At 34.4% G+C, this 14,093-nt stretch overlaps 1 protein-coding gene across 2 annotated transcripts in view; it reads right to left on the bottom strand.

Moving 5' to 3' along the window:
- Nucleotides 1-664, bottom strand: part of LOC145053868 (kinetochore protein) — a 2,655-nt gene extending 1,991 nt beyond the window's left edge. Inside the window, exons 1-2 of one of the 2 annotated variants that reach the window (XM_079001984.1) lie at nucleotides 374-664; nucleotides 70-288 (exon numbers count right to left, since the gene is read on the bottom strand). In XM_079001984.1, coding sequence (XP_078858110.1) covers nucleotides 70-288; nucleotides 374-534 — 380 coding nt within the window. In that variant the 5' untranslated portion in view covers nucleotides 535-664. The remainder of the gene's footprint in view (nucleotides 1-69; nucleotides 289-373) is intronic. The other variant, XM_079001983.1, reaches the window with a different exon arrangement.
- Between the last annotated feature and the right edge of the window lie 13,429 nt (nucleotides 665-14,093).

Here is a 14,093-nt window from a genome sequence, read left to right on the forward strand (position 1 = left end):
GAGGCAAAATGTATGGCTAACTAATTCGAACAAGAAATCCAAAATGATGAATTAAAATGAAAAAAATACCTGTGAAGGCAAAAATTAAGGATAGTACCAATAAAAAACTCAGTACGATCGCCTTCAGGCTTAATGAGATCTCTAAGAGTGAAATTCTTAGGGCAGTCGAGAGCAGAAATGACTCCCCTTATCTTGTTGAACAAATTCATCATTCTTACAGAGTCAACATGCAAATCGGGGTTTTCAAGTTGTTCTAGGTCTGCGAATTCGACTAGTCCGCAATCTTCCCTGAAAATTCAACAGATACTTGGGAGATTTGATAGAACAGATAGTTTGAAAGGGTAAAAATACATTAGGGTTTAGAAAAGTGTACTGCAGACAGCCGAGGTGAACGAGTATCTGAGTGTAGATATTGTTGACGACATCGGGTCTGGGGTTGATGAGTTCGGCTTCGGAGACGTTGACGATTCGTGATTCAGCGAGTACTCCGATGATCTCTTTCCGGGGGAGTTTCGGATAATCGAACTTCGACATCTCTCCTTGTCTGTGTTTGTGAGAGAGAAAGAGAGGAGGAGGTTTATGTGTGTTTTCCCGCCATAGTGAATTGAAGAGTTTCTTAAAGCAAATTAGAAACGATGGTTTGTGGAACGTTACGGAGTTAAACTTAACCAGAGAAACGAAAGGAAATGATAGGAAATGAGAAGAAAATGAAAAAAATTTAATGTTCTGAGTTTCATTAAAGGAATAAAGTAGAAGTGGAGAGAAATGAAATGATTATTTTCCCTCCTATCTTTCCTTCTGATTTGGGAGGATTTGGAAGGAAATAAGAAAATGATTAATTTTCCTTCCACTTCTCTCTAATTCGGGAACACAAAAGAAAATTTTGTTTTTCTTTTCTTTCTCTTTTTTTCTCTCGTGACCTTCTTTTCTCTTCTTTTCTTTTCTTTTGATAAACTCGGGAACGGGGTGGAAATGTTTTGAAATCCGGACCGGAAATGGAACCCGTCTTCTTGCTTCTTACTTCTTACTGGTTCGATAGTTCAACTGGTTCGACCGGTCAAAAAAAACGGAATGGATATATATATATATATATAATCAAATGAGAACTCCTAAAAGGATGAGAACGCAAGAACAACAGATCTGGATCATTTAAATATTTAAATTTAAGGTTATTATTAAAGGGGTGATTTATGAAAAATTCTAAAATTGTTGGCATTAAAGTGTAACATTTAAATGGTTAGAAGGACATAATAGGAATTGCAACTTTACTTATTTCCTATAATTTCTCACTCTTTCACCTATTTCCTTTCATTTCTCGTTTTTATATTCCCCCTATCTAGGGTTTCATAATAATGTCGCCTCCTTCTTAAAATCCTTCTTCTCACATTTCACAGTCGACTCCACTCGTCTTGTACACGCCTCCGAAGATCGGTTCCGCTGCTCGCTACTTCGTGGGTGGTCCCATTGATTTCTACTCACTGGCGCAACCTCGCCTTCACTCCGGCATAATAAGGCAACGACGACTCAGGTAATCGGTTCCACTGTTCGCTAGTTCATCGATGATCATTGAAGGTTTTTGTGAAAACATTGAAGGGGACTCACTTCGAAATCGAAGTAAAATCTGAGGACACGGTTCGTCTCGTTTCAATTCTGCTTCTTTTTTTTTTTTTAACGAATCGTGATGTTTCTATGTGTAATCGATTGGAAGCTAGGGTTTTATGCGTTGTTTGATCTGAAGTTTTACTCGATAATGATTGTAGTATATTTTTGCTTCTTGGATTATGAAATTGATTCCTTAGGGTTTAAGTTGCGGTATTCCCTATTAGTAATTAGATTGTGTTTTTTTTTCGCTCATGTCAATTGATTAGTTTCAGTGAAAATATTAAATAATCATAATCGAAATACTCCAAAGCATTTAACTCTGTGTGTTTTTGTTTTATTCATTTACCAGGGAGTTATATGAATTGTGAATCACTGTGAATTATTACAATTGATATGTGAAATTGTTGGATGAATCATGTTTCATGCTTACATGATTGTTTTTTTTGTTTTCAAGAATAGTAAATTACTGTTAAAACTGAAATGAAAAGTATGTGGTTGAAGCTGCCACCTTTTTAGAGAAATAAGTTGCTCTTATATTCGGTATAGTCTATGAACTCATTGAATTGATCTAGTTATTATCCACAAAGTGATTACTTATTTACTTGAGAAAACAACGACAAACGGAGTAAATGGTATTTGACTTTTTTCAGGTTTAATAATTTAATGTTGGAAATCAATCAGCTGAATGTTTCACATAGCTATATAAAGCTGTTTTAGGTTGATACAATCTATATATAAGGCAATCATTTAAACTGTGGATTTCTCGTAACGGATTTTATATTTTGTTTCTATCTATCTTTCTCTTAATCAACTTGAGCTCTGTATAAACATATAGTGATTGTTGATTCATGTTGCTGATGTGAAGAAAAATATAGTATTCAGGTTATGATTAATCATTCATGTTTAGAAGTATTAAATTTATTTATTATGCTTAATCATACATGATTACAAGTATTGAGTTTATATATTTGCTATTCTAACTTGCATTTATGTTTTAATTTTTGTAGGTTTGGTAACAACAAAAAAAGCTTAAGTTCATATAAAGGCAATCCGTTTCAAGTCAAAATATTGAACGCAAGAGCAATACATTTTAAGTCAAAAGCTCGGACGCGAAAAAAAGGGACAGTGAAAATCGTTGGTGTGTTTTTGATTGTAACATGACACTGGTTTAGATGGTCATCTCCAGATGTTATAACGATAATTTTTTTTTTCTATTTTACCATTGTACTTTTTCATTTATAATTACAATTGCACTGTCTACATTAAGGTTTATTTATTTATGATTATGATTATATTAGACTTTTTTTCAATCATAAACAATATTTATGTCTATCATGGCAGGCATTTGGTTAATTAAATGTTAATTCTTATCATTATAACTTAATTCATCTATTCATTTACGATTACAACGGATTCATATTTTATTACAAATATGTTTTATTTTTGCATGATTATAAATATTCGGTTGAAATGATTAATTCATCAATCTTTTTGAAATACTGGTAAATTTAAAAAAAAATGTTTTTTAATCATGGTAAAATCAATCTTTTTGATATACCGATAAAAAAATAAATAAAAAAAAAACGTTTTTAAATCATGGTAAAAAGTTTTTTTTTTCGTAATCTATTTGATTAAAAATAGATTAAATTCATTTTTGGTATATGGGTAAAATATCAATCAGTAAGACAACATCCCATGATTGTAGGAATTAATTAATTATTCATATTTAATTATATTGTAAAATTCCTTTTACGTCCCTATAGAATGATTGGTTTACAATTGTTCTCGCGTTCTCAACCTTTTAGGTGTTCTCATTTGATCCTTTCCATATATATATATATATATATATATATATATATATATATATATATATATATATATATTAAAAAGAAGACTAAATTGCACAGATGGTCCCTATGGTTTGCTCAAAATTGCCACTTTGGTCCAAAAAGTTTTGGATTAGCACCACAAGTCCAAAGTTTTCATTTTGTTGATAGTTTGGTCCAATTTGTTTTGAACTTTTATATAATTACCATTTTGCCCTTATTTATTTATTTATTTAAATATTTTTTCTGTTTAAAAGAAAAATAAAAAAAAATTGTATTTTCTATTTTACTTTATAATTTTTTTTATAAAAGGAATAAAAATAAATAAATAAAATATACAATCTCTCTCTCTCTCTCTCTCTCTCTCTCTCTCTCTCTCTCTCTTTCTCTATCTATCTATCTCTCGTAAACAATAAAGACACACCTTTGTCTTCCTCCATGACCTCCAAAAACTTTGAACCCCATCTAAATTACAACCGGAAGCTGCCAGCACCACCTTCCGCCACCACCATCGGATGCCACCGACCAAGGTAAGTGATTTCCTGCCCCTACCCGATCAAAACCCACATATCCACCAACATCCCTTCCTATCAGCAACCCTAAATAAGATTTGTGGAAATGAACCCCTATGCCTCCATTTTTTTTCGGCAATACCATAACCACCACCGATTATCACTTCCCATCTATTTCCTCGCTACGCCTCCAATGGTTGTTTCTTCCCCACGAGCGATGGTTGTTGAACCTCCGCGAGGATCATCATCATCGGACCTTGAAATCCACCAATTCTCCCCGAATATGAAATCCATCCTCACCACCCACCTACCCCTCTATTTTTCATCCCATACGAACATACAAACATACCTATCTTCTTCCTTCTTCCTATAGAAAATCAAACATATGAACATACACACTCTCTCAAAATTAAACCCTTTGCAAATCTTTGATCTTTGATATAACATATAGAGGAAGAAGAAGAAACTAGGGTTCTTGAACCCATTGAAAATCCCCATAAAAAACACCCAAAACACCATTCCCTTATTAAAAATCCCCATATATTCTTCTTTGATTATGATTTCAACTTTCCTCCCTGTTTTGAAATGACTACGATACCCAGTTACAGTAAAATCGTTACTCACTCGATCAATCATCCATGTATGCGTGAAGATCTTTATGTTAAAGGATTTGGGCCAGTTTCTCGTTTTTTTCAATCTGAATCGACCACATGTGCTGATTGGTGTAAAAAAGTCGTGCAGAACAACTGATTTTGGGTGTAAGCTATTGAACTGCATATTCTGATGTAAGCTTCAACTCAAATTTTTGCAGATAACGAAAATGGAAGAAAATGCATCAGCGTTTATATGAGAATAAAAAAAGATGGGGTTGTAGATTTTAGGGGGGGGGGGAGAGAGAGAGTGAGAGAGAGAGAGAGAGAGATTGTATATTTTATTTATTTGTTTTTATTCCTTCATAAAAAAAATTTATAAAAGTAAAATAGAAAATATAATTTTTTTTAATTTTTCTTTTAAACAGAAAAATATTGAAATAAATAAAAAACTAAGGGCAAAATGGTCATTATGAAAAAGTTCAAAGCAAATTGGACCAAACTAACAACAAAATGAAAACTTTGGACCTGTGGTGCTAGTCCAAACCTTTTTGGACTAAAGTGACAATTTTGAGCAAACCATAGGGACCATTTGTACAGTTTAGTCTAAAAAGAACTATTAGTGTAAACAATTAATATACTAATTTAAATATTGTTGACTATTAGTGTAAACAATTAATATACTGATATACATATTATTGATTTTTATTTTTATGTGAAGTTGTCATAAAATTTTCTTGCTTATTGTATCTCAAGGCAGCATCTTGGATAGACGGTTAACTTGCTTGACATTTGTTAAAGTTGAAACATTTCCGTAGCTCCATAGTTCGATACTTGTTATTAACAAGTATTATTTTATTTACCAGGTATACACCTCTTGTCCCACATCGTTGACATGATAAAACATACATCATTTTCATATTCTACAAAAGGATTGTTCATATCCTCTTAACTCTAAACTTGGAGGTATCCCACATCGGTTTGTACAAGAAACATTGCTAACTTAATCCTCTATATAACGATGGGTCAACCCAAACATTAACCAAGTGGGTGGGCTGTCCTATTAAATGGGTTATACCCCGAGTTAAAATCTTATGAAACCGGTTTAAAGTAGGGTTTGACCTGAACGGTTTAACCGCGGTTTGAGATGCAAGCGGTTTTCGGGGTCAAATAAACTGGTAAGTTGGCCGGTTCCCGGTTAAACCGGTCGAACCGGCCGGTTCGGTCCGGTGTGCAAAACAGTGGAACTTTGTTGAGTGTTGCAACGGTTGCCTAACCCTTCCCGATCAAGAACAACAAAATATAAAAGGGGAAATGATTATAAGGGTAAATATGTTTAAAAACATTAGAAAAAAACTGTTCATAAGGGTTTTGTATAAAAACCCCATCGAAATTTAAGTTTTGTTCAAATATCACCAATTATAACCGATTCTTATAGATTGTTGACTTGCCTAATAATTCGGTCACATAGCATAAGGCTGTTCAGTATGGAGGAAGAAGGCTACACATAAAGCTGATATGGCAAGGCCACCTATGCGTGAACACTGCCACATGTGTGTGTAGGTGCCTTGTGGCGTGGGTGCAACTACGAGCGAAGACGCAAGTTGTGATTGGTTAATGCTTTTTTGACCGTTTCCTCTGTTGAACGATGCGAAAAAAATTCAAACTAAAAGTTAACGTACATACACAATTTAAACAAACATATTTTCAATCACTCTTTCAAACACACTTTCAAACATAAATATAAATAATTTTGCGGTCTTCATCTGATGATGAATAACGACTTTGATGATGACTTGGTGTTGCACACGTTGTTGTCTGCGGCACGCGAAAGGGTGCTACAAAGAGGCGAAACTTCAAATGTGAAGAATAAGCATATAATTTCAATAAATTGGGATCGTATCGCAGCACACGAGCATAAAGTTTGTGAATACTTTGCCCCTGATAGTTTGTACAACCTATCAAAATTTGAAGAACGATTACGTATTAGTAGAAATTTATTTTTATGTATAGTTAGAGATTTGGAAAACACTTATGAGTTTTTCCAATTGAGATGAGATGCTAAATGTAAACGTGGTTTTAGCACAATACAAAAATGCACAACAACTCTTAGACAATTGACATACGGCATAGCCGCAGACACGTCAAATGAGTATTTGAAAATGTCTGAGAGGACTGGTCGAGAATGTGCTTATCTTTTTTGTGAATATGTTATAGAGCTTTATGGTGACATATACTTGTGACATCCAACTAGAAATGATGTCGAACAGTTGTATGTCGCATATGAAGCTAAGCATGGCTTTCCAGGAATGCTTAGCAACATTGATTGTACGCATTGGGAGTAGGAAAATTGTCCCAATGCATGGCGAGGTCAATTCACATGAGGTGATCATGGTGTATCAATTGTTATACTAGAGGTCATTGTTTCACATGACCTATGGTTTTGGCATGCATTCTTTGGTATGACAGGGTCAAACAACTACCTGAATATGCTTGGAACGTCTCTGATATTTAACGATATTTTGCAGGGTAAAACACCAACCATGCCATTCGTTGTGAATGAACATCAATATAATTATGGGTATTACCTTGGGGATGAGATATATCTAGAGTACGCTACGTTTGTCAAGTCGTACTCATTTTCGGACGATGAAAAACGAAAATTGTTCAAGTTAACACAACAATCGGCAATGAATGATGTGGAACGGACGTTTGGGGTCCTCAAACAAAAGTGACACATTATCAAACATCCGACACGGTCATGGGATAAGGCAAAATTGACGAAGGTGTTGACTACTTGTGTTATATTGCATAACATGATAATAGAAGAAGAGGGTAGGGCTATTTGTATGTATACTCCGGGCGATATGCTTAATCCACCTGCAATTATACAAGTCGGCAGCCCAACATACTTCACAACACTTTTGGAAATACAAAAGAGTGAAACACATCACAATCTACATTATGATTTGAATGATCATATATGGCAAAGGCAATTCCAACAACACGATGTCAATGACGACGATGAGTATGAGGACACGGATGACGGAACGGGGTCAGTGGCGACGTGGGCGACAACGACGGCGAGTAATATTTTCTATGTTTTTTTAGTAATTTAGGATTTAAATGTTTATGTTTTTTTAAGTAATTTAGGTAACAAACTTTGGTCTTTGTCCACATTTAGGTAATTATGTTTTTTCGTTCACATTTGACCATTGAACTTGTTTGACTTGTTCAAAATAGGGTAATATGACTGGTAATTACGGTAATATTACCCTATTATGAACAAGTCAAACAAGTTTCTTGATCAAATGTGTACGAAAAAAACATGGCTACCTAAATATGGACAAAAAACAAAGTTTATAATCCGTTTTGGTAATATTGGACAAGAACCGTCTCACAGACTATGCCCTGGGATCAGTCTCCGACAATCAATGAACAATTAGGTTAGACTTGGTTTAACCCAATTCAGTCCTGACTAGTCATGGGCTAGGCTATGTTGCTAGGTCTTTAAAGCACATAAAACCTGGCCCCTTAAGCATATACAATCTAACCCCTAACTAGTTGGGCCTAAATTGGTTAGCCCAAGACTTGACCGTTTCCTCATACATAAAGACCGGACAACCCAATTTCATGTCACATCAATGTATCTTATGACTACTTGCATTTAACATAAATAACCCAGTCGATGCGGAGGAACGGTTTTTGCCAAAGAGGAATCGAGGGACCAATGGGGGACCAAAGAGGAGGAATCGTTTTTGTCAAAAAGACGAGGGTGAAATTACAAAAGTACCCCTCTCCGCGGAGGATTCATGGTTCCACGGAGGTCCGCAGAGGGTCCTCCGCGGAATGTATGTCTATATCTGGAATTTGTATTTTTCATGTCTAAATTTTGAAATTACCCCACATTTTTTGACTATATCCGGTATTTTCTTGATATATTATTACTTTTAGAACCTTCATGCAAAACGACCTTTAGTATATATAATTATCTAAAAGTATATATATATATATATATATATATATATATATATATACACACACACACACATAAATGATCAAAATAATAAAATCTTAATTTATAAAATATAATGTCAACGAAGTAAAATATCTGAATGAGAAATATATAATAGATATTATTTTATGATCTGCTTAAATTTAATACTGTAGTAACTATTTAATTAGGCATGTAATCCCCCTTAAATTTCATAAAAAGTTTGAATGAAAAGTCGTGAAACTCACTTTCAAAGCGCGCTTTACGATTATTTGTATCCGAAAATGGTCAGAAACTCAGGATGATCGGTCTTAAAGGTTATGGAAAACTCAAGAAGGTAGAGAGGAATCGGTGTTGTTGTAACACCGTAGATTTTCAAACCAAAGTTTTCATTTTAAAAAATACATAAAACTCATATATTATATTTCATAAGATCACATGTGTCTCAAATGTCAACATAAATCCACAAATAAAGTCAAATCCTAGAATACTCAACAAAGTCTCGAACAGGTGTGTACAATCATGTCGGCGTCTTCCCGCGGTCCTAAGAAGTACCTGAAACACATATCACACAACACGGTAAGCACAAGGCTTAGTGAGTTCCCCAAAATACCGCATACACAAATAATAAGCCTCTCATGGCTATAACTCGGCATGGACCCTCCGGTATCATGCGTCTCGGTGTGGACCCTCCGGTCGTGTGTCTCAGTGAGGACCCTCCGGTCTCACAGCTCGGCTTGGACCCCTCCGGTCTTGGCTCAGTGGAACCCTCCGGTCCCACTACTCAGTTTGGACCCTTCGGTCCTATCTCAGTAAAACAGAGTATATAGCATATATATATCACAGAGACAAAATGCATAATATGACGTAACTCAAATAAGCACAATCCGGTACGTATAGTGAGAAGACTCAACTCGTAAGTAATCAAAGAAAACTGGATAGCCCTCGAACAGTCTAATCTCCGCCTACACGTAATAAGCATATCTAATTAACTCATAAAGATCACAATGTCATATAACTCACGCTAAACTCTTTCTAACTCTTGAGATGGGTAAAAGACAATTTTACCCCTCCATGGCCCCCATAAACCCTATCTTGACCAAACCGTAAATTTAACAGAAGTCAACACTCGAGTCAACTGCCCATGTTGACCCAACTCGCCGAGTGCACCTATGTGACTTACCAATTCCACGTTGTTCCTCATAATGTCGCGAAAACCCAACTTAACTCGTCGAGTTGTCTCATCAACTCGTCGAGTCACTCTTGTCCAGACTCATCGGGGAAAACCATAGCCGATTCTTCGAGTCAGCTCGTTGAATCGGTGAGTCCCTTCAGTCTGAATTCTCATTCAGACATTTTAAGGCAGATATGCTACTCCACACCCTAGATTTAGGCTCCTAAGGCTCGAATGTCACGTAAAGCTTCGATCTTTACGTTCATGCATGGCATATTTTGCTCCAAAATGCCAATACAAGTCTAACAAGGGTGTTTAAGCACAATAACTCTTATATGGTTGAATAAAGTTGGGACCTTTGGACTCTATGGACCTCACAAGGTCCAAATATGAAGTCTAAACCTCCTGATAGACTCAATGCACTCAATGTCCCAATAAAAGGTGGTAAAAGCCCTAACTTCCATAATTATGAGATCTAACCAATAAAACGAGAAATGTGTAGGCTTTTTACCTTCCACAGAAGCTCTGGTCGATATAACACTAGATCCAACAGTTTCTGCTCATTCCTTGCTGGATAATATTCTCTTCGCCTCAAAAGATGCACTAGAATACTCAAAGATTAGCTCTATAACTTTCTTAGCTCACTACAAATGTTTAGGGTTTCACACAGGGGAGTTGGGTAGCTGGTGAGACAGAAATGAGGACATAAGTTATCTTAAATAGGCCCCAACCTCAGAGATTTAGGGTTTCACCTCACAATGCCAACTCGACGAGTCATCTCTCTGACTCGTCGAGTCGGTCATTAAACCCACGTGACCAAATCAGACTCTACTCGACGAGTTAGGCTCACAACTCGTCGAGTCACTCATGAAATCCCCAATAATAAATAATAAAAGAAATACCTGGGAGTCGGGATGTTATAATTGTTTTTGTGACAAATGAATTGAATCTGCGAACTATTTATAGGCCCGAATGGCATTCTACGTCGTGGCATTTTGGATCAGTTCGTATCCGTCTTTGGCCACATGTTAAGTCGGTGTAAGAGCTGTTTCTGTGACTCGCCACGTCGTGTCTATTAGTTTGCCACGTCGTGGTGAGCTGGTTTCGAGCATTCATGATTTGCCACATGGCGTGCTCTCGGGTCGCCACGTCATCTTTTTATTGAGCATTTTTCCAAATCATCGAAAAATCATATATTTCACATATGAGCTCCAATTTTTACATTATTTATATCCACACGTAGGTATTTTCGAGTACTACAACTTTACTTTAGATCGTAACAACTAATTCTCACTCTATTTTAAATTCATATTTTTATAGAGACTGCATTACTAAAATCATTGCAAAAATTATAACGCATTCATACAAACTCTGTTCTTGATTGTCTTTATATCGACGGATTCGTATTTACGAGATCTTCAACTCTTTTTTATATTGTTTTTTCTAACAAGTAATCGAGCTTTATTTCGATATTCAGTGTCACATACAGTTGTACCAGATGCGATTAACTTCCTTAAAAAAAGTGAGATTTAGGTGTTCTTTGTTGACGTGCACTTTTAAATTATGTTATTATTTATACATTTTGAAGTATAAATTCGTATTTTTATTAAAAGTTGTTAGATATTATAAATTAATCCTACTGCATTTGATGTTTGTCATGATCACAGGTGACGATAGTTTGACTTAATTTTTAATATTGTTGCAGTAAGAAGTACAAGGAAATACAACCACTATTTTAGGAACAGATAATAATAAATATTCAATGCAATTTACATCTAATTGTGAGTCGGTCTCCAATAGTTATCATGTTAAAAATCTAAATATACTTGTATTGATTATGGTACTTTTATGTTTAATCCTTAATTTGAAAAATTATTTTGATTTCTGATGTCGATGTGAATGTTGCACAGGTGCAGCCAAACAAGGGTACCCCATACAAACCATACATACCTCCAAGTCATATACTTTCTTTCAACTTCTCATTTTAAACATTCTCTTTAGTTGATTCTTTATGCCTTTGAGGCATTATGCTTTATCATGCTCTAAGATCAGTAAGGTGTAGTGTATTTTTTAAGAGCATAATTGATTTGATATAGTAGACAAGTATAATGACTTTATGTACAATTGATTTGATATAGTAAACAAATATAATGAATTTTCGTCAATGGAAAATATAATGGTACTTGTTTTTACAAAAAAAGTGAAGAGTGTTCAACTGAAATGCTTAAACCAATACTCGCTAGAGTAAAAAAATAGCGAGGTTAGAGTTTTACCAATAGCTAAAAAGTTAAGGGAAGCCTTACTTTTGGAATTTGTAGCTTAGTTAAATGTTATGAATCATACTTGATAAATCCTTAAGTTTGTCGATAATTAATAAGGAAATTATCATTTTTTGTTTTTAAATTTGGTAATTAGGATCTTCTGTTTTTAAATTTGATAATTAAGATCGTTTGGTATTTGAGTTGATTTTAGAGTTTTTGTTTCCTTATTGGAGTCTTTTGTTTATTCCTATTTAAATGACAGTCGTTCATTAAATAAGGATATGCTTTGAGTCTTAAAAATTAGTAGAGTACATTTTAGTAGTTTAACCTAATCTCTTATAAAGGAGGTTGGGTGATTCATACTTACGATTGTAAAAAGTAAAAAAATTGGTTCAATTACGAGATCCAATTGTTGTATCCTTAGGCGTTTCATTAGATGTGTACGCTAAAGTTGTGGCTTCAATATGTGAAGGGATAAATAGGTGTTTCTTTTGACTTAATACATAAATGACGATTTAATAGACAGGTAGATGTTGCACAACATGCATGCTTCATATATTCAATGTTTTCCTTTTTGTTTCTTTGCTTTCCTCTTTTTAATTCCAGTTGCCATGAATGGAAATATTTAATGGCTCAATTTATGTTCTATAGGCTGGCAAGAGTAAATAAACTTACAACATCTTCATATCTCACGGACCAAGGTATTTTATCTGTTATTTTAAATAAAAAAAATCCCCCATTAGGTGGTAAAAAAAGAAGATACTTGTCTTGATGGTGATTAGATAGATCTCCAAAGCCAATTATGAGTAATGGAGTGAAGCGGGATGAAGAAGCTTCAGTTGATCAAGAACCCTCAAAGAAGACACTAGTGATGACGAGTCAAATGCTAATGTGGCAAAGTTAGAATCAAAACTAGAACATGCTTCCAAAAGGAGTGGACTAAATCTGATACAATAGTAAACTCCAAGGAGCCTTCAAATTCTCGATCATTGAATCACACAACTTCAATTTGAAATAAGTTGCACATCTTGCTATTTGAAACATGCAACAGATTTATTTATCACTACTGATTCTGGAGGATTCTCGACAAATTTGGGGAGTATCCGGAGCAAAGGATTTTCATTCCACGTATGGAAAGTTGTCGGAGATTTCAACTAGTGGAAAGGATAAGGGGGAGGGTATGTAATATCCTCAAATCGGTCTTATAAGTTTTGGTCCTTTTTAGTAAAATATTTTTTCTGAGCATATAAATTATTATATTAATTATACTTATATAAATAATTATAAAAGGAATTAAATTAAACCTACATTTGAAAATATTGAAGTTATTTGGTCATAACTTGAATTAGGTACTAAAATGAAAAGAATTTATAAAAATAGAGTTTAGATTACAACATAAAATGTTGACCAAGCATCTAGGTTAACAAAAGCCTTAGTTTAGAAAAAATGTGACAAATAGACTATAGTTGTCAACACTCTTAAAACTGCAACTTTAAGTTTTCACTCTCTTCAGTCTTCCCATTTGAAAGTTGATCGATGGAGGGAATGCGGAGAAGAAATCTCACGGCGACTTTAAGAGGAGGAAAATGTTTAGTGAGAAGTTTAAAGGAAAAGTTGTTGAATCTAAGTAAAATCTTTCATTAAAGATACTTGAAGATTTAATCTCCATCTCTATCTTCACCCCTCTCATGTTAGAGTTTTTGAATAAAAAATTGAATATGAATTTTAGGTTTATTATTGAAGTTTTAGATCAATGGAGTATTGAATCAAAGATTAGGTGATGATTCAACACCAAAATTTCCTTATGTAGTTGAATCACCAAATGATGGAGTTTGGGTTTTCAAACCCTAGCTATTGGGAGAGATCCAAATATCTATAATCAATAACTCAATTGAATGGATTTATTAACTTAATATGTATTATAGATTTTCATTAGATTGTCGTTAAAGATATGAATGATTTGAGTTGTAAATTGGCAATGATGAAATATGGTATAAATTAACTTAAAAATGTATTCTAGATTTTCAATAAATTGTTGCTCAAGCCATATAAATAATCGACATCTCTAATGGTGGAATATGGTGTTTTGAAATCTAACCTCATGATTTGAGTTGTAAATTGGCAATGACGAGTT

The sequence above is a fragment of the Lactuca serriola genome, chromosome 5 (genome assembly GCF_051521515.1).
Source record: "Lactuca serriola cultivar US96UC23 chromosome 5, Lser_US96UC23_V15, whole genome shotgun sequence".
NCBI lineage: Eukaryota > Viridiplantae > Streptophyta > Magnoliopsida > Asterales > Asteraceae > Lactuca > Lactuca serriola.